The 26,610-nt window shown below is 43.2% G+C and overlaps 1 protein-coding gene across 2 annotated transcripts; it reads right to left on the reverse strand.

Annotated features, from left to right (window-relative positions):
- MTMR8 (myotubularin related protein 8) lies at positions 1–26,610 on the reverse strand. Of its 2 annotated transcripts, XM_005498064.3 has the most exons (14): positions 26,464–26,610; positions 25,128–25,250; positions 24,288–24,450; positions 21,495–21,652; positions 19,859–19,987; positions 18,272–18,406; positions 16,273–16,405; positions 14,478–14,587; positions 13,078–13,203; positions 11,428–11,477; positions 8,313–8,513; positions 7,774–7,902; positions 6,339–6,465; positions 1–4,998 (listed from the first exon to the last, which is right to left on the reverse strand). In XM_005498064.3, the coding sequence occupies exons 1-14, from the start codon at positions 26,485–26,487 to the stop codon at positions 4,705–4,707; spliced, it is 1,902 nt and encodes a 633-aa protein (XP_005498121.2). In that variant the 5' UTR covers positions 26,488–26,610; the 3' UTR covers positions 1–4,704. The 2 variants fall into 2 exon arrangements, with proteins under 2 accessions (XP_005498121.2, XP_064934125.1); XM_065078053.1 differs by lacking the exons at positions 24,288–24,450; positions 25,128–25,250; positions 26,464–26,610 and adding an exon at positions 24,140–24,281.

Below are 26,610 nucleotides of genomic sequence, written 5' to 3' on the forward strand. Positions count from 1 at the left end.
TTTACTTCAAAAAGGCAAGGGATTTATTTTTGTAGGGAATAAAAATAAACTGTAATACAAGTGAAACTTCATGGAACAAATACATTCAGAGAAAAAAAAGACACAGTGCTCCTCTAAACATGGTACGTTTGTTTTTAAGCAGTGCATTAACTAAAGTGACTGATGTGTACAGCCATCGCAGCACATTCAATATGGAATTTCATCATCCACAATTGTATACAACTGTCCCTCAACAGACACACCGACAAAAACAGCGACCGACTTACAGAAACGGCAAAAACATGGACAATTCAGCTGAGTTCTACACATAATTTTAGGTACATTCCTACGAAGCTGCGTTTGTGGATGAATGGAAAAGCAGGCATGTGTGCGTAGTTACTCAGGACGAGATCCAGTGCTACACGCTATTCCAGTAGTACACTGCTACATTAAATACAGACACATATTCACAGGTAAATGATATGGGAAGAGATAGAGGTCAATCACTTTCACCCACCCGCTTTCCACATCGCCTTTGTAGCTTGGAGGTGCCCAAAGGACGCAGATCAAATAACAAATCACACCGACGGCAAGCGGCACTGACTTGATTGCTCTACAGATGCTTACAAAAACATGGGCTGCTTGGAGACATTCCTCAGCTAATTAATCAAGTGCTGGGCATTAATTACTACATTCAGAAGAGATTCTTGGGTTTGGTCCATGCAAAAAATGATCCCATCAGAAGGCGGAGTGGTGGGAAGGAGAACAGCATCTCCCCGGAATCCCCGGTCACTGCTGCTGCTGAACACAGGGGGCCAAGGGATAAACCCAACATCTACGGGCAAACCAATCATTCCCTTATTTTTGTCCTGTAAAGCAAAGAGCACCGACTGGATTTTCTTCACCACAGGCAACAACTGCGAAACAAAACACACTTTAAGAATCCAGCATTGTGAAGTTCACGTTAAGACATTTCAGCTGAGAAATAAAGCTGCACGGGTCCCTCTTCTACTCCAAAGTAGTGGCTTTAATGCAGAATGTGACCAGCACTTGCCTGTTTTCTACCTATTTGTAACAAGACAGACATTATGTGTGGGCATGACACAACGGAGTGTCTTGGTAAAGCAAGAGATGCTCCAGAAAAGGAAGAGTTTGACCCAAAAAGGGCCCATCCACAGCAAACAGGGTCTCTCCTCCCGCCCAGCGAGAGGAATCCACAGGGAAAGCAGCGAGTTGCACCGCTCACCTCCCAGCTCCAAACCAAGACCAGCGTCCCTCACTTCACAATGGAATAAATAAGTTATAGTAACTGATCGCTTACATCAGGGGATTCCTACACACCAGCTTTTAGACCTCCTGCGACGCTTTTCGGGAACGGCCATCGCGTCGCTCAGTGCTGGCAGCAGGACAGGACTAAGCCCAGGCCTCCTGCCAGGCTTTGGGAAGCCAGGCCTAGTGGAGCTGAGACCTGAAGACACGCTGCACAGCTTCAAACGGCTTTTCATGTTTGGTCGTGAAACACCCAAGAGTTACTGTCAAAACTAAAAAGCTTCTAGCTAATTGGTTTTTAAACAAATAAGCTCAGGGAAAGCCAGGAAACCCTGGAATCTTTCCCAGCTCCGTACATTACAGCACCAGCAAGAAGAATTTCTAATACATTGCAGACTTTGACCAAGTCTGTATACATTAAATTCAAGAGGTTTAAAAAGACACATCATTACCCTTTTTATTTTTGGCTAGGTTTTGCATTTCAAAGTATAAAGCCATTCCTTGCTTTGTTACTGAAGGCAAAAGCAGCAAGATTACTAAAAGCTTCCTAACAGTTTCAGTGTATGAAGTAATCTTTCCATGGTTATACGCACCTGTAGCAATACTGTATCCAAAAAGGATTTGTGGAGATGTCAGCATCACGTTTTTGGAATAAGCAAAAGACTATTATGCTTTTTTCAAGGTAATCTATGGTAATTCAGAAGCCAAGGAAATATGTAAACATTTCTAGAAACCTTCTGCAAAACGTTTTCATACCAAAACTAACCAATGGCATGTCTAAATCCTTCAGTAGTCAGTCAAAATTCCCTACAGTTCTGTATCTCTAATTCTGATTAGAGATCACATTAAAAGAACTGATGACACCTAAAATAACTGGTCCTAAAGAGAGATGTCCCCGCTCAGGGCAGGGGTTGGACTAGATGAGCTTTGAAGGTCCCTTCAACCCAAACTGTTCTACAATTCCATACGAAACGGGCTCCAAACTGCCAAGACGCTGCTCCACTAGGAAGCAACAGGACATAGAAAACCCACCGTGGATTCTGAGCCCTGGGTGCCCACAGCAGCCACATTAAGACGTAGGGTGCAACCTCTTCACTTGAGTACGTGGGTACGGCCAACTTAGAAGGCTGCTGGACTATCCAATTTTATATAGGAGCTTAGCAGATCTCTTTTTAGGAGCAAAGAGACTCAACAGCAGATACTCATGTGGAGATCTGAGAAAACGTGCATTTGGAAAAGCACGTCCTTCAAAATAAACACATCGCTGCTGTATTTTTGATACAAACATCTGCTTAAGCATATCGGGTCCAGTACTTTACGTTAGTTCTCAGATCAGTCGCATGTTGTAGTTCTCTCGCTCCTACCTCAAAACCAACTATTTTTTAAAAATTACTTCAACATTACTCCTTTAAGAACGAAAAGCCTGCAACATTAAAAAACGGCAGCATGTAATTTAAACAACGAGATCCAAAAGCAAGCAGAGAGCATCTGGAATGATCCTTCTATATTATGGAGACAACCGTTAGCAAGCATAGATGTCCAAAGACATAAACTTTGCATTTATATGAGGGAGGACTGCGTGCTTGCAGGTGTCTGGTTCATTTATGGAAATGCCAACTATACGTACAAACCAGGGTCAATTCTGTCAGACAGCAGAGTTAATTCCAAACAGCATCCTATCATTACCACCATCATCACCATCAGGTCACTTTCTGAACAACCAGCAGAGGTTGGTGGCAGGTAACATAGGAAAGAAGTCAGTCTATAATATTTCTGTTTCAGAGAGGGGTACTGTGTAGTCAAAAACATGTCATAAAGTTAAATATCAATTGCTTCATTTTGACATATTGAATGCTTGAGTTTGTTTTTCCCAGATGTGGGATTTTATAGCACTATTTATGCTAGGATATTTAGTGATTAACTAATGTGAGTCATTTAATATGTTGGTTTCTTGATTACTACTGTGACTGTGTTTGGAATATCCATCATGACTATAGGAAGTACCTGCAAGCACCTGAAAGGCCCTTGCTCCTGCACTGCAAAATGAGAAGTCTGAAACAACTGCCTTCATGAATCATGGAATCATTTAAGTTGGAAAAGACCTTCAAGATCATCAAGTCCAACCATTAACCTAGAACTACCAAGTCCACCACTAAGCCACTAAGGTTGGGACTGTGTGCAATGAAGCACAGCTCGAGGGGCTCGTCCAGATCAAGCGCTGCGGCTCCTGCGTAAACGGAACGTGCGTCTCCATTTTAAACACACAACTTCAAGTGAGCGGCTCCAGCTGAAATCACTGCAGTTCACAGAAGCCGAATAGCATTAACAAGCACCAGGGTGAGTCTGAGCCGGAGCCCCAGCCAAGGTGTCACTTCTTGCGCCAATACAGCCCCGATTTTGTCACCACCTTCACAAAATTAGGATGTTCATCTCTCCGCGTCTTGACAGCACAGACAAAATATCTCTAAGGTTCATGTAATTTTAACATCCGAGATTACATTTGCTGTAATCACTCAGTATGGGATGTGAAGTAATCGTTTCAGGGCCCACTTCAATAATAATAATCTGTAATTACTGCCTTCTCAACGGGTGTGAGGAAAGCACATTGATTCCAGCTTTGAGCAAAGAGTTCCTTCTCTTGCTTCGATTTAACCAAGATCATAAAATAAGATCATAAAATATATTTTCTCATTTCTAATTGTGAGGATTTTTGACAGAGGGACGTTACAGGCTTTGTGGCTTGTTGCACTCTCACATCAGTACATGAGGTGCAGAAAATCTTATTATTTGAAAGGTCGGCTTAGAACGAAGCTACTGAAGTCAGGGGATGGGCAGAGAAGCCAGTGGCAGATAAAAAAACCTTGTTTAAAAACTGACTACAAAGCAGACCAAATACTACACTCTACACTACAATAATAAAAACAGTACATCGCGTGGCTAGACATTAAAATGGTCTCCATCAAAAGGCACAGGGGGGTCTGGTTTTGTTTAACAAATATGCATAGGAAACAAAAACCGAATCAGTTCCGCCACAAGGTGAGGATCCATGCAGAGATTCACTGAAAACCAAGATTTTATCATTGTAAGATAAATTGAAATTATCATTTTAAGATGACCTGGCACCACCACCGAGAATAAATGGATTGCATCTCTCCTACTCCAGTGATAAACACTGCACAACTCCATTAACCGACCAAGATTTCTTCCAGCTCGAAATACCAGCACTGGTGTGCGGTCATAACCTTGAACACAATCTGCGCCTCCACTCGAAATTAAGGTTTACACCGCTCAGAGCAGCGTGTGCATCTTCATCACTGCGAAACAAGGTGAACCGAACCAAATGCAGACTGTTCCCTGCAGCGAGCGCGGCCCCCTGCGAACGTACGGACCGGCTCCCGGCTGCGAGCGGTTTGGTGGGTGCACCCTCGCGGGGACGCGGTTTCCCAAAGGCCGCATTCAGAGCCCGGCAGTGGTGCAGCCGCTTCCCGTCCTCGGCTCCAAGTCCAAACCATCAGCGGTGGTGGCGTGGAGGGGATGGAGCTTCTCGGAACCAGACGGGTTCTCTCTGTGCTTTTGGTCTCCATCCGACATAACCGAGTCCTCTGCCGAGGCGCCGTTGCTCAGCGCAGGGGGGGGTTCCTCTTCGTAATCCTGAGGAGTGTTGAGCATCGGGGTTTTGGAAGCAGCACTTCCCACTTTAGACAAGGAGCAAGTTCCAGCGGGCAAAGGACCATCAAGGAAAGGAAGTTTCTACACAAAGACATGAGGAAAAATTAATTAAAGCTATTGTTCCCAGATGGCAGGGATACACAGAACAACTGCCAACATAACAGCCCTGTGTCACTGCCTCTTTTTCAGCTCTGTAATCCAGCATTGAAGTACACAGGCATATTCCTTACATGTTTTATATAAACATCATTGTTGAATAAACAGCATTGTTAATAAAACAGAAGTTTTCAGCATTCACATTAGCCTAGCAAAGAATGCTGATAGGTGTTCTCACTGGTATATTTTTAGATGTGTCTCGTACGACTCTATTTTTAGGATTTTTTTCTTTTAATGAGCGTAGAAAGGATATTGCGATTAGAGCCCGAGCATAAAAGAAAAGACAAACTTCTCCGAGGCAGCTGCACCAGACGGTGGTGCACCAGACTGCACCAGGGCCCACCAAAGCTGCTCCATCACCCCCGTCCTCAGCAGCGCGGGGAGAAAACGAGATGGAAAAAACCCCTTGTTGGTCAAGATAAAAGCAATTTGATAAAGCACAAGCAGAGGCCGCACACCAAAGCAAAGGAAAACAATATATTTGTTCTCTACTTCCATCAGAAGGTGATGGGCAGCCACTTCCTGGTTGCTCCAGAAAACAAAGGTAATGACTGATGTCCTCCCTCCTCCTTGCACGGAGCTTTTCTAGCCAAGCAGACACCATACGGTGCAGCACGTCCCTTTGCTCAGCTGTCCCTGCTCTGTCCCCTCCCGAGCTCCTGTTCCCCCCAGCCTGGCACAGCCACTTGGAGAGGATCATTCAGCCTACGCAACCCAGTTACATTTTTGCCGTTACATGAAACCCAACTTAAGTAATTCAACTGTTCCAATACCTGGTTGATCATCAGTCTTTCTTGCGAATGAGGAGGCAGGAGAGAAAAATGTGGGGGTGAGCAAAACCGAATATTTTTGTATATTCACAATATTAATGCTGGGAGGGAATGGCACACCCACTCTTCTCCTCTCTCCCTTGTGGTTTCCCCCGAGTGGAGTTGAAACCCAGATGTTCTTTCAACACCTGCTTTGTTTAGAGAATTAGAACATTATGAGCCTGCAACAGAACTTGACCAAACACAGCTCTGACCCAGCAGGTGAGAATTTGGGGTAATCAAACTGATTTTTTTCCGGTTCTCAGGGCCATGCGTTAGTGCCAGAGTGAGGTTATGGTCGGACCTCACGATCTTGAGGGTCTCTTCCAACCAAAACGGATTCCATGATTCTGTGATTTTGCCCAGCATGTTGCAGCAATTATTCAGTGCCAATGTTCAACCTCCGTTATGTTTGCCAAAACCATCCTGGGATTCTGGATATTATTAAGGACTCACATTTTCCAGTTCAGACGCATTGTCCTCCAGTTTCACCCTCTGGCTCATGCAGCTGAGCAGATGATCCAACACACTCTGTTTTGGGTGCATTCCTTTGTCAAAGCGATTATACATCCCACACCAAAACCTCAAGAACAGGGCGAGAAAAGAGAATTAGGTGGCTAATCATACAATACTGGCCAACAAACTACATGCTGTTTAAGAAAAAAAAAGTTCCAATTGAGATTAGCGATTGATTTTAAAAAACAGCCACAGCCTTGGATTAGAAAATTCAGTATCAATGAGCAAATGTTCATCAAGTTCAAGAACACTTCTGAGGAATTAAGTGCTTCTGCCTTATGATCCACATGCATTGGCAGTAGGTATGAGCATAAGATGAAAATACACTTTTCCTACAGCAGACTCACCAGCAGCTTGGGCAGTTCACCTGCGAGTGAGTTTGTCCTACTGCCCTACTTTTCATAAAACCCTTTGCCTGCCAGTAACCACACATGGCACACAAAACCACGTTTGCATCCTCCTCTCTCTCAGCAGGGAACGGGAGTGAGCCAGAAACAAAGCACAGCCCTGGGCAAGCCAACAGACACGGCAACGACAAATCCCTTCTTGTGATCACCAACCTGCGGGTGACTGGGTGCTGAAATTCCTCTTTGAAAGACCTCCTTAATATGTATTAAAAAGGAGGAACATTCTATAACAACGGCCTACCCTACCACAGGAATTTGACAGAGCAAACAGTCAAGGGGTGTGTGTGTGTGGGTCACAGAATCACCAAATGTCAGGGGTTGGAAGGGCCCTGGAAAGCTCATCCAGTGCAATCCCCCCATGGAGCAGGAACACCCAGATGAGGTTACACAGGAAGGTGTCCAGGCGGGTTGGAATGTCTGCACAGAAGGAGACTCCACAACCTCCCTGGGCAGCCTGGGCCAGGCTCTGGCACCCTCACCGGGAACAAGTTTCTTCTCATATTTAAGTGGAACCTTTTGTGTTCCAGTTTGCACCCACTGCCCCTTGTCCTATCATTGGTTGTCGCCGAGAAGAGCCTGGCTCCATCCTCCTGACACTCACCCTTTATATATCCGTAAACATTAATGAGGTCACCTCTCAGTCTCCTCTTGTCCAGCTCCAGAGCCCCAGCTCCCTCAGCCTTTCCTCACACGGGAGATGCTCCACTCCCTTAATCTATCTACACATGTAAAGTTCTTTTCCTTGCCTTTCCCATTCTCTTTCTCAACAAAGAAAAAATATTAATTTCAATTACAGTACCTGCACACACTTAGGAATTACCTGTGCACTACTACTCTCAGTTTAGGGATGACGAATGGAGATAAAACCATGCTAATCAGTGAAAATTTATTTTATTAAACCTGAATTACCAATCTACATTACAATGAAAAACGCCCCCCTTCTTCCCCTTCTTAAATAAGCAACTTACTGGAAACTGAAAGGCAGCGTGTTTGGTTGGAGCTCTTTGTAAGCTGTAAATCCTCTGTACAAAGGATTTCTCAATTCCTGCTTCTTCTGTAGGAGGAAAGGCCACAGAGAATGGGTCTTCTCAAAGATTCTGTCAATTACAAATACCATCTAATCACTAAAAAAGAATCAAGTTAAGTGGGCTAATAATAATCCTAGCAGAATTAGATTGGGGGAGCTATGTATTATTTTTATACAACATCCGATTCGTTTCGTAAACACAAGATACATCACTGAGGAACATGTAATAATTTAAAATGGACATTATCCAGTCCAAAAAGGGTATCTATAACTTAATATTGAGCTGCAAAATAGAATTTAGGGATATAATAAATCTCTGGGGATTAATCTATAATTTTTTTCACACTGTAGAACATAAACATCTATCAAGACGCTACCCTTAACCAACCTACATTAAAAACACGCAAACAAACACAACCTGCCCTCCTCCTGACATTTAAAGTGACTTTTAGACTGTTGCCTCTATAAAGTCCAACTCACCTGAGATCCTCACGCTCCTTGTGACAGGTCCCAAGGAAGTTGCCGAACTGGCAGGAGTAGACGTGGTCGTGGATCTCGAGAAGGAAACGCTCGTTAAACTCAAACGCGCAGGGGAACTGCTGCATGAGCTGCCAGACGCACTCCACGAACTGCGTGAAGACGGGGGACACTTCTTTGGGGTCACCGTACAAATGGCCACACCTGCAGAGATGCAAACGCAACAGGGTTAAGTCCTGCGCCACCCAACACAAAGTAATCATCCCCTCGCCATTAAACAACTGGGAAGTTTTCCTCACTATTAGAGTCAGAAATTATTCTGCAGAGTCAGAAAACAACCCCCCCGGCGTTTATCTTGCAGCAACTGTGCCACCCTCAGCATTACGTGTTCTCCAAGGGTAGGAGCGACGAGAATTGCGTGATGTCCGTTTATTCTGAAGTAAAATTCATAATGGAAGAGCCCATGTAACAGACTTGCAAGCATCACACAAAATATTTGCAGAATAGGAAGGCCTATGCTATGATGTCAACGTAAGGAAAACCAGGAAATATTCTCCAAAGAAACATCTGTCACTCAAGTACAAGAGCCTAATGATAGGCCTTAATTGGGGAAAAAATGTTGACATTGGTGGGTTTTTTCTGTCTGCCAGGAACAATAAGAAACAGTGGCGGGGGGGGAAGTGTCCTTTACAATCCCTTATGGACATGAGAATATTTCGTGGTGCAGGCATAGCCACAATGGGCTGCAATAGTCAGAAAAACCTCATTTTGCTCCATTAATGAAATCCTGGTCGACAATTAGAAAGAACAAAAGAAAAAACTCAAGGAAAAACCCGAAAGAGCAATCAAAAAATATTTTTACAGCTTTAAATGATGTTCAGAAGAACCCTATTAGTTCTGCACAAATCTAGCCAGGATCTATTGATGTTCACTACAACCCATCTATGCAGAATGCAAACCCCCCCTCTCTCCCCCTCCCTCCTTCGGTATGGAAGGCGCAGACACATCTCCCACTCTCTCTGCTGCTTGAGGCCAACAGCTTCTTTCGTTTGACCCCAGAGCCCCTGGCCAGGGCCGTTAAGAGAGAGGAGAAGGGAGCACAGAGGCGCCAGGGAGCCGCTGGGTGCCCACGGCCAGTGTGGGGATGTTTGGAGGCTTCAGGGGCACCCACAGCCAGTGTGGGGGTGCAGAGAAGCTTCTGGAATGCCCACAGTCAGATCTGATCAGCCTATAAAAACAGGATTCTCGTTGAGACGTGTCCCTTGTGCCATCTCTTGGAGTTACGAGCTGAGCCGCTGCCGCCAGGAGCCACTGACCCCATCCCCGGGACAGAGACTCCGCTTGCCTTGCCAGCACGGGTGTGAGTAAAATCAACCCTCAAGGATTGCGAATGTATCCACTTTCCGTGCACATTTGCACGTGTATTTATACTTTCCGTGCACATCTGCACGTGTATTTATACTTTCCGTGCACATCTGCACGTGTATTTATACTTTCCGTGCACATCTGCATGTGTATTTATACTTTCCGTGCACATCTGCATGTGTATTTATACTTTCCGTGCACATCTGCATGTGTACTCTCCGTGCTCAATACAAGCATGTGCATAGATTATTTCCTCGCGTAACCCTGTGTTTCTACATAAGCACGTGTAATATTCCATGCACATTTGCACGTGTATCTCTCCTCACAGGATTGTGAGTGTATTATAAATTTACCCTTGCAGAATCGCAAGTGTACACTTCCCGTGCCCAATACGAGTACGTGTATCCCTTTAAAATAATCCCGCACCGTGTTCAGACAGGTGTGGACTCCTCCTGGACTCAGGGCCGGCTCTGGCATTGTTTTGGTGAAGCCACGTGCATGCACACTGTGGACCTCCGGTTGTATTAGTTGCTGCCCCTTAATAGTTTTTCTCAACTGATATCCAAACTTGTATTCAAGTCACTTTTGGAGTGCTGAAACCCTATTTCTCACTGGTTTAATAAAAGTTGTTTTGGACCCTGTTGTCCCTTAAACTAACCTCAAGATGCCTCCATGACACCATCACAGAAGAAAAATAACCAGAAAAGGCATTTTTGAAAGCAGCCAATACTCTGTTATACTGTAATGACTGTTTGTGTTTAAGAGCAAAAAAAACTGGGGCAGAATTCTCCTTTTGTAGGATGGGATATAACCTGGGTATTCCCAGAAAGGAACATGCTATCCCCAAACTTCAGTGGAAAAATGAAGCAGGATTTCTTACAACAGAGATCTGAGCTGATGAAATCTCAGTCCGCGATTCCAACCACAACACCCTAAGAAGCGATGGGAGGAAGGATTGATTTCCCTCACAACTGTACGGCACCAGCCACCACTGTAAGAATTATTCTGTCCACTGGAATGCAAGTTCGTATTCCCAGTCAAGGCTGAAATTCATGTCTCAAGTACTTTTTGTACCCACTGCCAAGTTCTTCTATTTGGAACAATCCTTTCTAATAGAAGAATAGAAAGTAATGGTGCGGTGATTTGTTTGTTAAAGTAAGAAATGTGAAAAGAGTCCCTAAATAAGCAGAAACAGTGACCACAGAACATTTGTTTATTTTATAACAACCAAACAGCAGTTTCTTTGACTGCTGTTTCTTGTATACCAGTATAAGACTGTGTATTTGCTGCTTCTTATATACCGGTATAAGGTATTGCTTATTTTCCCCAGATATGCTTTGCAGAAACAGATTGCTTTTACTATTAAACCCAGTTTCACATCAAGAGCAAAGCTTCAATCAAGTTACTATCACTGAACAGACTGGTCCCTTCCCTCCTCATATTCTTTCAGACCTTCTCAGTTACTAATTTATATATGAGAAATATAAATTAGAAATTAGAAATATAAAAAAGAAATATATATGCGAAAAATAAGTAATAATTGAAGGTAATATCCACACTGGATACAGGCTATCAGCTACAGGAATGACAGAGAATGCAGGTCAAATCGGGTTTGAGCACTATATTTGACTCAAGTTGATGCTCTGAACCTGGTAGAAGTCCAATCAACTCCAGTATTTTCCAAGTCTTTTCTCCTCTGCCCTGTATTCTCATTGAATTTTCTCTCTACACCCAAGATAACACATGCTCTTACCTGTGTGCAAACTTGTGGCCCATTGCAATCCACTCCTTTTCGATTAGAACCTTCCATTTCAAAACAGAGGTTAAAAAGAGCATGACTTTGGTTAGAAAAAGCAAAATGAAGCATTTCATCTTAAACTCTATAAAGTTTACAACCAGCGCTACCTGCTGACCCTACTATTTTGAGGGAGTTTGTGTTGTTAAAATCATAAAATATAAACACACAGAGCTAAACAAAGAGTTTAATATTACACTATGTACTATTTAATTTGGAAAAGAATTATTGTGATATTCAGCAAAATAAATCAGCAACTGCAATTCAACAAAAGTTTAACACACAAATAAGTAGCACAGCTGTGCATCGAGGAGCTCAGGATGAAACCACAAACACCATATGGCTATTTCTCTTTCAAACAGAATGTCTTTACCATATATAAGAAAACGACAAGAACGCAGTATTTTCCTTAAAAACATGTCTGGTAAAGAACCAAATGACTGATGCTGAATCCATTATTACTTGCCCTGCTGGATCATATTTAAAGATCAATTCCTGACACCATCATCCAGAGACTTAAAAAACAAAGGGAAGGCAGAAATTCCTTTGAAAAGTGATATTGCTTTTCAAATGTTTAGACTCCTGTTGTGTTCATTTAGGGATGACCAGTCGTAGGATTTGTGTGTATCAACCATTTGCTCAGAGGACACACAAGCATTTGTCTGGTTTAGTGACTGCTCCTGTTCCTGATCAAAATCACGTTCCTTAGTTCAGGCAGGATGGTCCGGAGCACAAGCAAAGCTCAGGCACATTTCACACTTGGATGTAATTGTAACTGTTGTAAGATGGCAGTATAATCCAGATGCAAAAAGAATAAAAAGGAAACAGTCCTGGCAGCACAACACACTGGAGGAGGCAAAATTTGCATTGTTCTGATCTCAGGCTTTCTTTTAAGGAACTCTTCTGAGGAAGAGCAGCAACCTGCATTTCAGGTATTTAACAAAGGGAGATGAATGGAAAGATAACATCACAGATCGCACTATAGTTAGGCAGTGACAGCTTCAAAGAAGAAAACATCTGCAATAGAAGCAAATGGTCAAATTCATGTGCAATGGCTTCGAAAAAAGGTCTTAAATGATGCACAGAATGTGACGTGACGCACAGAATGTGACGTGACGCACAGAATGTGACGTGACGCACAGAATGTGACGTGACGCACAGAATGTGACGTGACGCACAGAATGTGACGTGACGCACAGGTTACATGCTGCCCTGTGCATAAGAGTGAGTCCACCCAATTTTAAATCCCAGCAGATGGGAGACTATTCACTATACCAGTGTTAAACACCAAGCTTCTCCCCTATTTTTTTGTGGATTGCTGCCAGGGCTGCATCCTTTGCTCCCTCATCTCTTGCTGAAGTGTCTCATTAGTGGCTCTCGTGGACATTCAAGGAAACAAAGATTTGAGAACTGGAAATCAAACGCTGCCGTTTTGTGCCCATGCTGCTCAGAGCAATTAAAGCTTGTTTATAGAATCAAAGCTGGTTTTATATAGGTCACCTACTGTTCGCTCCCGGAAACGGCCTAAAACATTTAATTAGGGCCTGTTTACATTTCAAACCCAGGAAGCACTTTTTGTTTTTGAAGTTCCATCATTTGTGTTCTTACCATGAAGCCTTTAAAAGTCCTATAAAACGGATCTAAGAGGAGGCTGGCCAGGGAGCAGACCTGCGCCGTGCGATCCCACCCGTCCGAGCAGTGCACCAACACGCTGGCCTTCTCATCTTTCACAGCCTGTGGAGAGAGCAGACACAAGAACTCAGCAGCTTTCTGGGTTGGTTACTGGAACTAAAAGCTGTCCCTTCATCCGCATTTACCCGCCTGGCCTAAAAACCAAGGGCAAAATTTGTCATTTCTCATCCAGACATGGAAATTTCTGGGCACACAGCCATCAACCCATCGGAAACCCCAACAAATAAAACGCTGTAGCACGACTTGTCAGCACCACAGACCGTCAAGAAACAAAGCCCCTCTCGTCTCAGAACATTTTGTCTTCTGAACGGCCAAGAATTCTCAGTCCTCTCCTCTGAGGAAAATCTTGATGGATGAGTAATGAATAATAATTGGACACAGGGGGACCAAGAACTTTTCAAAATATAATTAGAAGAGCTCATGCCAGCTTCCTCCCACATGGATCACCTTCTTCCCTTTGTACTGGTGGCAGACGAGAAACACAAGAGAGCTGTTTGTTTGCTACACAGGAAAGTTTTAAGAGAGAAAAGACAACATTTACAGAGGGTCATCACTCCTTCACCACCACTGAGGAGCCATGGGCCTCAGCGACTTTTCTCCATTTGCCTGACCTGCAAAGCCACAAGCTCTGCAGAAATGAGGACGGCACTAATAACCGACATTGCAATCCCCACATCGCACAGAACCAGGAGAAAATAAAACTGATCTGAACAACCCCCCGTTTAAAGCAGAGCAGTTTAATAACTAACGAGCGCAAGGTTATGAGTTGTTTGCACTACTAAATATACTGCAGCATTAATAAAGGTGAAGTTTTTTGTTTCGAGTGAGTTCTACTAAAGCCTGGATGACTGCTTGTTGCAACACAGTGAACAGGACAATGTCTCAACCCCTACAGCATTTCATTTAATCATAGGCAGCACCTACCTTGTTTCCCCAAAAATAAGACAGAGCCTTATATTAATTTTTGCTCCAAAAGATGGTTACTTTTTTACATGTATAGCTGCCTGGACACTATTTCAACTGACTTTTTTAATGATCTGTAACTAGGGCTTATTTTTGGAGTAGGGCTTATATTTCAAGCATCCCCCAAAACCCTGAAAAATCATGCTAGGGCTTATTTTTGGGGTAAGGTTTTATTTCGAGGAAACAGGGTTGGAAAGAGCCAGCAGGGTGACCCGCAGGCTGGGTTTGGAGAGCTGAGGCCAACCTGAAGAGTTTTCCCCCCTCTTTCCAGAGACAACTTCACGGCCTTGACCAGTCCCTAACACACAAGTACAGACTTTTTAATTCAGCTGCAGGTTGGAATACAGTTTTACCTTGGCAAGAAAGACACCGGCATCCATCACAGCCTTAATGTGCCGCAACCAGCCTGAGTTCTCCAGCCCAGTGAGGAAATCGCTCATTGAGGGGGACTTTGTCTCACACACTAAAAACACACACAAAGCAATTAGCTGACACTCCATTAACACCACCTCTTTCTTTTTGCCACCTCCTCAGCATCTCTTCACAGGAACAGAGCTGGGTAGATCCTAACAGATATTTTTTATCAGCAGCAATATCCTGCCTACAGGACACAGAAACCACTGTTTGCACGTTTAAATACACAAACCGGAGTCTTTTAGCTGTGAGAAAATTTAAGAATCTGAAAATATCCTCTTTCTCTTTTGTTTTTAAATGGCAACGTATTATTTTCAGCTGAGTTTTTGCCAACAAAGGAAGCGTTTAGTGATCTGTAACTTCAGTATAAATCCCCATCGCACACACATCTAATGACCACTAACATGCATCACCAGCACAAAGACCTGAAGCAAGGAAGGTTCTAATTTAGAGAGAGAAATAACACGCCTGACCTTGAAGGCAACTCAGATGCTATAATGAAATCAGCATAGAAAATACTTACAGTAATACAGCTCGATAGTCCGTAAGCACCATCAACAGAGATATTATCACTTTTAAAGAAGAATATGGGAGGAAACCAATATTTATTCTGCTGCTTCTTCCACCACAAAACAAATCTGCCAGGAACAGGCAATTGGAGGTCTATTTGTGATCAGGCCAATCTCTTCGTGCTGTGAACAGCCTCATTTTTTCTGCAAGGCCACCACAGATCCTGCAGCGTTACCTGGCCAGGCACTTGGCAGCATCAATTCTTCAGCTTTTATGAAGCAAGATGACCACTACGCTGGTTACTAGAGTATTAAACTCATATTTTGAATGGCAGCACTTGTATTACGTTTTAGAAAACTAAGCACAGGGACCAAGCAGAATGATTTGCAGCATCTACTCTAAGTGCGCTGGTTTGAGCCAAGTGACACCATCGCCTTTAATGGGACTTGTCCAGCGTCATTTAGCGACACTATGGGCTGGGTTCCCCTCGTGATCCCCAAGGGCTCAGGGAAGTCTTTCTTCCGCCTTGCTTTGCATTTTTCCCCTAAGATCACAATCTCACAGAGTAACTTAATTACCTGAGCTACTCTGCATTTTAACATATTTTAATGTATTAAAGCATTAATTTAATACATATTCATGTGTTAAAAACCAGTTTGGTTAAAGAAATCAGAAATATATGAAAAACAAGAAATATGTATGTATGAGATTGAAGTCTTTGGGAGCTCATGCCGAAGTTTTATTTTGAATCAGAAATATTGTTAACACTGAAATACTCCAAACTAAACACAGGAAACCTCAGAAAACTATTTCCTCAACAACCTATGCTAGTTTTGTTTCACTAGCTCACAAAGTAACCAGGAGATTATCTTAATGGCAAAATGTAATATTTCTCTGGCCTTTTTCATTTAATTTCACATTTAAGAAACTCACATTTTATGTAACTAATGCAATTAAGGAATGCTGTTAGCATTAGTTACTATTCTGGAGTTGCTATAAAACTAAGCACAATAATAAAAATAAAATGTCTGTCAGGAAAGCATTTTAACAACATCAATACCTTCAGCCACCTCAAGACAGCAAACAAAGAATGATATTGACTTGGCTTATCTGTTTCCATCTCAACACCCACGTCCACATGCGCTTGTGCATGTTGCATTTAGATATTCAGCAAAAAGTTCTGACCCAAAGCAGGTGATGAACAGTGGTTCAGCCCGTACCCACCTTCCAGGAGCTTCTGCAAGCTGCTCCGCATCACGTGGATGTTTTCTATGCCGATAAATTTAAAGCGAATGTTATCATAATTATCTTCATTCTCATAACCCTTCCCGGCAGCTCGGTTGGCCATGGCATTTAACTGTCAAATTCAAGGAAATGGGGACAGGGCAGAAAAGGAAGAGAAAATTACGACAAACAACACGCAGAAATAATGAGTCTGTTTTGCAAGCTCTTCTGTTTTTAAAATCTCCCAGAAAATATACTGCACAAAGTTGCTACTCAAATGTACTTCCCCACCTCCCAAACATGATTTCTAACTGTTTCACTAAAATTATGCCAGTGTCTTCAGTCCATTAGTCATACGTAGCCACTAAGCCCCTGGACAGCATTTCTTAGGGTAGGCAGAATCAGAACTGTGCCTCATTTCAGAATAAAGAGACACTGAGTCTGTCTTAACTGTGGCGCTACATAAAACCAGTCAGACAGAAGCATATGAAAGTAAAACTAGGAAAGCCATTTTTACGAGTAACATACATACATGGTGGTATAGAAATAGAAAGAGAATTCCAAAGCTTTTCACAGACATACATGCACAGATGAAATAAAGCCACCTGAGGGAAACATAGAAATATTAAAGTTGAGCAGAAAGAATACAGCACCCACTGAACTGCAGAAAAGAAGTAGAGGAGGAGTCAGTTGCTCTAACAGTTACCCAAACCAGTTCAAGAGCTACCAGGAAACCTTTAGCATCAACCCAAAACCAGAGCATCTCAACCCCAACTATTCATTTGGGAAGAGGAGTGATTTGCCTCCACAGAGAGAAGAGAGGGAAGAGTTGGATATGTTATATACATCTTTTGAACAATTAAATAACCCTAGTGCTTCAGTTCTACCATTGTGTTAGAAGGAGAAAGGTGATGAGTTATAAATTCTCCCTTTTTCACCAAATACTTTAGAATAAAATTGCCATCAATGATGCATTTCAGTGGAACATCTCTAACACTGGAATCTGTACCAAAAGAACATGCAGTGATTGCTATAAACATTCACGTAATTACAGACTAGGTTATGTCTAGGAAATGTCATGCTACAAAATGCCAAAAGACATTTTGGAATAACAGATGAAACATTCCCTTTTTTCCCCCCAAAAAGACTTTTACCTTCTTGCCCTTGCCATAGTTTAACTAAATCCATAGTTTCTATACAATAACTGGAATATCTGCACAGTGAAGCAGGTTCTCAGAAAGCTCAATTTTAAAGTAATCAGAGCATTTTAAAATCTTTGTATTCAAATAATTGTGTACTACGAAAATCCTTGCATTCTAATTTGCTTATAGCAACACTCCCAATCAATATCCTTACAAGACAATAATTTGAATTGGTTTCTAAATTCAGTTCCCCAAGATGACAGCCATTAGAGATTTCATTTTGTGAGTGTTTCTTCAATATCCTCTTACATAAACACCTCAGCAATGAAGTTCTAGCCCCAAATAGTGGCTACAGGCCAGAAGAGCTGAACCGTATTAAACTCCAAGCTGCGCATCATGAGAACATTGGTGTTATTTTTATGAAGGCAAAGAAATGGAGGAATTGTTTTTCTTAATTGTTATCAGACTCCACACAGTCCCATTTCTTCCCAGGCCTACTGATGAAAGCACTTCAGCCTGGTGGAACTGAATCCTAAGGCTTCTTTCCAACTCACCACACTACAGACCTCGCTCTCTGGGGTAAAATGCTTCACCGGCTCAACCAGCTTCAGGTCATCCTTCACACAAACCTCAACCCACAACACCCCAGAGCACAACATTCTCAACAGCACTGAACAGTCTGGTTACGCACAAGCATAGATACCAAACCAGGAGCCTGATACCAAACTCAGGGCTGACACAATTTGACCTAATGCAGCAGAAGAAAGTATTAGCAGAGTTGTGAAAGGATGAACGGGAAACAGTGTTCCGAACTCATAGGTGAGCTTTAAAATTAGCCAAACACCCCCGGCAGATACCTTTGGCCTTGTGTCTACAACATACATGAAGGGGCTCCCAGGGTTGGCTTCTCTGATGGCCTGCAGCATCTGTTCATCCTCCAGACAGCGTGCGCTGAACCCGGCGAGCGGCTGGCTGCACCGGCATATGGCAGCCTGCAACACAAACAGCAGATCCTGCTGCACTGCCCTCCACAACGCAAACCAGTCGCTTTTAAGCATCCTCTGTATCACAGGATCAATCACAGAATCACCAAATGTCAGGGGTTGAAGGGCCCTGGAAAGCTCATCCAGTGCAATCCCCCCATGGAGCAGGAACACCCAGATGAGGTTACACAGGAAGGTGTCCAGGCGGGTTGGAATGTCTGCACAGAAGGAGACTCCACAACCTCCCTGGGCAGCCTGGGCCAGGCTCTGCCACCCTCACCAGGAACAAGTTTCTTCTCATATTTAAGTGGAACCTCCTGTGTTCCAGTTTGCACCCATTGCCCCTTGTCCTGTCACTGGTTGTCACCCAGAAGAGCCTGGCTCCATCCTCCTGACACTCCCCCTTTCCATATTGATCCCCATGAATGAGTCCCCCCTCAGTGTCCTCTTGTCCAGCTCCAGAGCCCCAGCTCCCTCAGCCTTTCCTCACACGGGAGATGCTCCACTCCCTCCAGCATCTTGGTGGCTGCGCTGGACTCTCTCCAGCAGTTCCCTGTCCTGCTGGAACTGAGGGGCCACAGCTGGACACAAGATTCCAGATGCAGTCAACTGAAAAGCTGCTACTTCAATGGATGTACAGAAGTACTACTGGATTATCTCTCCAAAGTAGAAGTTTGGGAATTTTAAGAAAGTAGTAAGTCTAAGAAGCCTCGCTGCAAACTTCATTGCGGTGTTCTCAAACCTGCTCTGCCTGATGATCAGTATCCCAAATGTCAGCATTTCTTGTTTTCGATATAGTTTCTACTGTCTGAAGGATTATCCTGTACAACTTTGCTTATCAGTTGTTACTGTTCTGCACTCGGAACTGCACAGAGTACGCTGCAGGGAAATTTCAATAGTTGCCAGCATAACTACATAGAGTTGCCCAGGTCAAAGGACACTTCCTCAGGAAAACAACAATTTGATGTGACAGCATTTTGCTGACATCTGCATCAACCCACTGCTGAGACAGCAAAGCTAAAAATTTACACTCTGCTCTTCAGTGGAATAAAATCAAACTGAAACCTTCACTTATTCTGAGCTAGTGGGGCTTTACTTCAGGGTGGTTCCCTCCATCAGTACTAAGAAAATCCAGCTGAGTTAACATGTATCTTGTTAAAACATTATTCAATATACCTAAGCGGGAGAATTTTAAAATCCCCACATGCTGATAAATTTCCAGACAGGAAGCTTGGAAAGTTTGTGCTTTTGCATAGCTGTGGACACATCCCAAGGGTTTGTCTTTAAGCAGCTTATTCTGCGATTCAGAACAAACTAATATTAAAGCTCTTAAGAGAAGCACAGTTCTCAAATACAAAATTACTACGCTCTAATAATGATCTAGTTCTTTCACTAGAAGGGGACTGGGCAACAAGGGGAACCCTCCTGCCCCACAAAGACAGCAGACAAGAAAGAACTAACGTTGTTTTCTTTGTATAAGTAAGAAAGCACCGGAATCCGCCCTCTGCTTCTGAACCTTGAACTTCCGATCACCACGGCCTTATTAGCAGCTCTAGGCACCACTATTTCTGGAGGATACGTGTTGCAAACCTAAGCGAGAGGAAAGAAAAAAATCCAGGTATCACTAGCAATTCAAAACTCAGCATAAATCCATCAGTAGCTTACAATTGAGCATTTATAAACAACAGGAACAGATTGTTTGCCACAGCGCATCTAACATGGCCAACATCTGAAGTTTCATGCCTTTAAGATGCATTTTGAAAAACAACACAGGAATAGGAGCAAAATAAAACAGTGTGAAGGAAACAAATTTTGCAATTGAACCTAAAAAATAAACCAAACCAGACCGCACAGTACACCATACATATTAAGAGTTCTTTAAATCCATACATTTTACGAAAGTTTCTTATTTATCACAAGAAGAGAAATTAACAACAACTGCATCTAAAAAGTTCCCTCTAAATCCTGTTCAACTTGGAAAGAGCTTCCAGCATTCAGGCAGCAGCCGCAGAGAGCGGCTGTATCCCTTCTCCTCACAGCACAGTCTCTTCAGCACAGATAAGCCATTCTCCAAGCCTGGCTTTATTTGAGGCTGGAAAATTTAAAACATAAGCTGGAAACCCTGAGGAAATTATAAAGCGCTGGCACTTCAGAGTTACACATCCACAAGTGAAGCTTCAAAGTGATTAATGATTTTAGATGCACACGTTCAGATACCCAAATCAGCTAATGGGAAAAACACCTCTGGTGTCATATCTCAATTCAGGTATCCAGCGATGCAGTCATTTAAAATTACCGGCCGCTTACGATGGCACAAGATTTTATTTCTTCAACCCAAAGCATAACAGTAAAGAAAATGAGTGGGGAAGGGAGCGGAGAGCAGGGGAAGGGATTCAAGACTGAATATATCCATATATTCCTCAGAGTTATTTGCTTTTAGACAAAAACATCTGACTGTACACAACACCCAAAAAAATAAAATAGGAAATAATAATAAGCAGGAGTTTGAGCAAGTTTCCTGAAAAATGCTTTCATTTCATGTTGTGTAGACCCAACCCGGCCTTACAGGGAGAAAGAGAAGAAAGTTCCAGCAGCAGCCAGATTGGACTAAAATAACAGATTTAATTCAGGAGAGGATCCAACCAAGCACGGAAAAAATGTCTGTTTTCTGTTACTGTTTCTTCCTTCCTTATCTAGTCCCTTCCCACTCTGCCTCATTCCCCACCAAGCCAAACTGCTGCCATTTATTTCTCTTGTGCACATCTGTCACCAGCCTGGTGGGACAGGGTTCGGAAATACCCAAAGCAGCTAAGGGTACTTGAGGCTTTTTGGAACAGATGGTTTGACATCTCTCTAAGAAAATGAGTATCTGGTTCTTTGCCAGGGGGATCAAAGCAAACCAAGGTGAGTCTGCAGCTCTGTGCTGTTCTTCCATAACATCGTTATCCTCAACTTCACATCAAGATGATGTTGCTTCGATTAAAACCAACTGAGCTCATTCCTCCCCAGAGGCATCACTTATGCAGCAGTGGAAAGACTGCTGTATGTCATTAATAACAGATATGGCACCTAAATGGCTACTTTGGGCAAGAATTACCTCATAGTCTTTATTAGCGTCTGTTATTTCCCAGTAGTCGTTTGGAATTCCCATACGTTGGTAATCTACTTTTAAATCAATCAGCTTCCATCCAATCTCCCGGTTCTCTTTAGACATTTTAGGATTATAAGAGAAAGCATAAAGTTCTTCAGGCTTCGCTGGGAAGAAGAAAAAAATCATTAACTAGTTAGAAAGAGATATAAAGGCATAGGGAGAGGTTGGCACTTCTTCCTAAAGCCCAACTTTTGGATAATCCCCCTGTGCAAGGCAACAAGCTGCAGGCAGATCACTACTGATCACAGAATCACAGAATCACAGACTGTCAGGGGTTGGAAGGGCCCTGGAAAGCTCATGCAGTGCAATCCCCCCATGGAGCAGGAACACCCAGATGAGGTTACACAGGAAGGTGTCCAGGCGGGTTGCAATGTCTGCACAGAAGGAGACTCCACAACCTCCCTGGGCAGCCTGGGCCAGGCTCTGCCACCCTCACCATCAAGAAGTTTCTTCTCAAATTTAAGTGGAACCTCCTGTGTTCCAGTTTGTACCCATTGCCCTTTGTCCTGTCACTGGTTGTCACCCAGAAGAGCCTGGCTCCATCCTCCTGACACTCCCCCTTTATATATCTGTAAACATTAATGATAAAAGGACTGAAAAAAATTGCTCAGTCAAGAAAGATCAGGAGACTTAGAAATTATTTACTATAGAAGCCAAAGGGCCATGCCACTGCACCACACAGTTGGCTGTGTTTTAATAATAGCTGTTTTCCTTACGCTTTTACCTCCTCAAAGATCAGAAGCATGAAGTTTTCTTGTATTGCTTTGCGTACTTCACTAATCTAAGCAAACTACTTAAGACTGATTCTTGCTCCTCAAAAAAACCCACAAACACCTGAGTACCACACAGAAGAACATGGATGTTTAAAATATCTCAGCCTCACATTGACAGGTTTTTGTTTGGGGTAGCACCGAGTGCTGACAACTCATATTCAAATCCCCAGGAATTTCCAATTTTCAGTTCCCATGTGCTGGGAGATACGCTAAAGCATTTTGTTAGAATTAATTAAAACTTCGAAGTAGTATTTTCTCTGGAACACGTTATTTCCTACTGAATTCACTGCAACAGGCACGTTAGATGAGATTTACATAAGAATTAATTGATAAATGAAAACATACATTAAAAGATCTATTTCCCGTGAAGATGTGATAAAACAGCTCTTGCACACCTTTAAGTTCATCGTTTAACAGTGAGTTCCGTGCCACATGGAAAACTTGATGGATGTCTTGAATATTACTGTCAGCCCAACAAAAGCTTCAGGCTGTGCCTGACAAATGGTAATTTCTTCCTCCCTCCATCTCTACCAGCCCAGTTTCCTTCCCCCTCTTCATACAATGCAAATCCAACCAATATCTCATTCAGCTGATTCCCAAGGCAGCAGAGACTGAGTGAAACCTGTCAGAGTCTGATAAAGTAGCCAGGGTACCGGAGATGTAACCCATAGCTGTCAGTCAAACGTGTGCAAATCGTAAATAATTATATGCTCTGCCAAAAACCCAGGAAGGAAGCACACGTACAGAAATTTTAAAGCAACAAAAGGAAACTGTTAAAATCCATAAATAGAACAATGAGCTGCAGCATATTACACCAATAACCACAAGACAAAAGAAACTGATCTAATCCCCTGCAGTGCCAGCTCCCACGCTTCAACACACTACGTAAGCCTCTAATTCTCAAACGGAAAGAACAGCGACAGCTTCTAAACATAACACCAGAAACTTGCCACATACAGCATTAGAGTTAGAACTTTGGAACTAAGAAAACTCCAAAGCTCAGAGGACAAGGGAGATGCTGGGAACACACACAAGCCTTAACTTCAACCAAAAACACCCCTCAAACTTGGCAAAAACCATTTCTACCACAGTATTCCTATTCAAGCCCTACGGATGGCCAGCACGAAGCAGACTGGTGCTGTCAACTCCCTTCCCTTAAACCTTGACACTTAATTAGAAAATGCAATTATGAACGGCATCCTTATAATAACATTGAACTCCAACTACTGGTTCAATGAAGGAGCACTCCAAAAACCAGAAGCTGCCATAGGCAGAAGGCAGGTAGGAAACCAGGCAGAACGCTGTCCTGTGAGAGCAAGAAGCCTGAAGTTCCATCTGCGATGGACTAAAAAGCTGAAGCCAAAACAGACCACAGGCTTTTGAGGATGTTTTGCTCAGGAGTGACTCCAGGTCGGGGCACCCAGGGCGAAGCACAGCGTTTCACAGCTGAAAGGAGACTATAGAGCAGCCTAAACGTGCTATTAGGAAACAAATTAAACATGCCAAGGTTTAAAGCTCTATTTGTGGGACTCCAGAATTCTGTGAACATCTGGATCGACTGGAAAGGGCAGAACAACACGCTGCCAAGGGGTAAGTCACAGAAATGCTTGACGATGGCCCAAAAAGGGATGTGACACCCAGCATGAGTGCTACTAGAAAAAAAACTGAGGTGTCGCTTACAGCCTGAATCGGGAAAACAAACTTTGCATGGGTTTCTCAGAAGTTCCTCCTGGGAGACCACCAAATTCCCACTGCTACAAAGATTTGTGTTTAGTTCGGAGGCCAATGCCCTGGTCCACAGGGCAGCACTGTACTTACTGATTGTGTCTGGTGGAGGAAACCGATTCTGATTTCACATCCTTCCCCTCCCGTACTGACACCGCAAAACCCACTGTCGGGCAGGCAGGCGAGCCTTCCAGCTTCAAGCACTTCAGTGATTTCCAAACCAGGCTCCCGTCCTACATACCTGGCTGTGAAAGTTTCAGCAGTGAGGTATACACCTCGTGGCAGTCACGTTCCTGCCCAATAACAAAATGAGCCACGCGGAAGTTCTTGCAGTGAATAAGGAGCGGGTACCCGGCCGTGGTCAGGGGCAATTTTTCTACAGTCGCAATATGGTGATGCAGAATCTGAAAAACAGGAAATAGACGACGTTTTTCAGAAGCCACTGATAAGGTCGCGAGCAGTACAAGCAGATATTAAGTTCCTGCAATGCTGTTGGCTATTTATGCTTAGTGCATCTAACCAGCAGCAGAAAATGAGTTTACTTGTGATATTTATCAAACAAACACAATAAATGTCCAGGCTGTGCACCCAAAGGCTAGATAACTAAGCACAAGATCTAAAAAATACAGACATGTAATATAAATTACTTTTAAAGACTGATGTGCAGCTCAGTTTACCAGGTTCACTTTGCTTTCCCTCCGCTCCTCCATATGCAATATATTCTGTCATCCCTATTTTACTTTAGAATTAATAAGAAATACTGCTAATTTCAGTGCTAAGTTTGCACTTCTAAAAGCTGCAAATTCAGCTTTGCTGGCTTAGTATGTTGAGTCTGAGATAGGAAAGTAGATAAGCTTTTTGTATTCCTGGAACTAACACTAACTCAGTGAGTGAATTCCATCAAGTTACACTAGCATTGTGTTCATTTCCTTCCAAAACAGCTGTTTCTGTTAAGCATTTGCTATCAAAGTGCTATAAAAGACCACTTCAACTTTGGAATTCACGCCTGTTCATTCTGGATATAAGATACAAAGTCATTTTTACACTTGTGTTTAAACAGACTCCCGGTATCACAACATACCCATGTTTCTTTCCTGACTTCAGCAGAAGCGTCTACATAGATGAGGTGGGTGGCTGTCAGGTATAACGTCCCGTTTGCTGCCTTCCTGTTTGTATAGCGATCTAGCAACTTCACATTTTCAACCTGCAACATCAAAACAGCATCAAAAAAGGAATTTAACTCTGAGCCAGGAAATATCTGAGCACCTGTTGAATAGCAGCCGTGTAACTGCTAATACACAACACAGGAAGAAAGACAATATAAGAGTTAAAGTCTCCCCTACAACACTAACTCAGCTTTACACTATAAATTCCAATTATTTCCCCAAGCACCTTTCATAAACCACACTATGCTAATTAATATAAAGTTTTAAAATAAAATATTAAAGTATTTTACATTGTTTGTTTGATTTTCTCCTGGCCTATTTGCTTCTTAGTCACCGTAGGTGGGATTTTTCTTTCATCGTGAAGCAAATATAATGGAAAAAAAATTGTTGAAGGACATAAAAACAGAGAGTTTAACAGTATACAATACATTAATTCTGGGTATTGAATGTGTAAAACTTCCTTAGGGGGTCATTGTTCTGAGATAAATCATGAAACATGTCAGCAAAAAAAGATTAGAGGTCTCAGCTGGATGTTTTTCAGCACATATTATTATTATTATATCTAATATTGTCCTTTTTCAGGTCTCTGGAGACAAGCAGGTCCAGCAAAGCACCTCAGGCACACGGGTAACGAGCATCCCCAAACTGATATCCTAGAGAATTAAACAAAATAGAACACAGCACCCTTTGTATTAAAATAAACAAGTGAACAAATGCCTGGATGGGCAGTTGCCTGGAGTAAATACACATTTTTTTTAGCTGTCATGAGCACAGCATCACCAGACCTCATTTCACTTAATTCAACTGAAAAAAGCACATTTTAATTTATTTATTCAGAACGAGGGGGTCTGTGCACTTCGATATAAACGCCGCTCACACAAATCCCACCCAAAAACACCTTTTGATCAGTATCTTTACTAAAAATTCCCTTTCCAACAATACAGCAGGAAACACCTGAACAACCACCACAAGCAGCTTTGAGCTTCCCAGGCTCATCCGTGACCCGCTTGAGAAGCATAAGTTCAGCGGTATCTCTGCCTTGAAGGAAAGCGAAGTTATCTGGTTTATTGGAATTCATCAGGACGTTAAATTAATAATTTTTAAAAGAGAAGTTGGAAATGCAGGGCGCTGCCAGCCCAGCCCCGCCGCCCCTCAGGGGCTTCACCTCAGTGTCCCGGCCCAGGAACCCCCCAGAGCCGCGGGGACCCCAAATGGATGGCGACGAAGCTCCGGGGCGGCGCAGCCCCTTACCTTGGGGGTGGTGATGTGCTCCATGGCCGTGCCGCCCGCCTCCCCGGCCTCACCTCAGCCCGCCCGGCCGGCCCGGCCTCCGCGCCGCCATTTGCACGGAGCAGGGGCCCGGCCCCGCCGCAAACCTCGCGAGAGTTCCGCGGAGCG

Source organism: Columba livia, chromosome 12 (genome assembly GCF_036013475.1).
Source record: "Columba livia isolate bColLiv1 breed racing homer chromosome 12, bColLiv1.pat.W.v2, whole genome shotgun sequence".
NCBI classification, from domain to species: Eukaryota; Metazoa; Chordata; class Aves; order Columbiformes; family Columbidae; genus Columba; species Columba livia.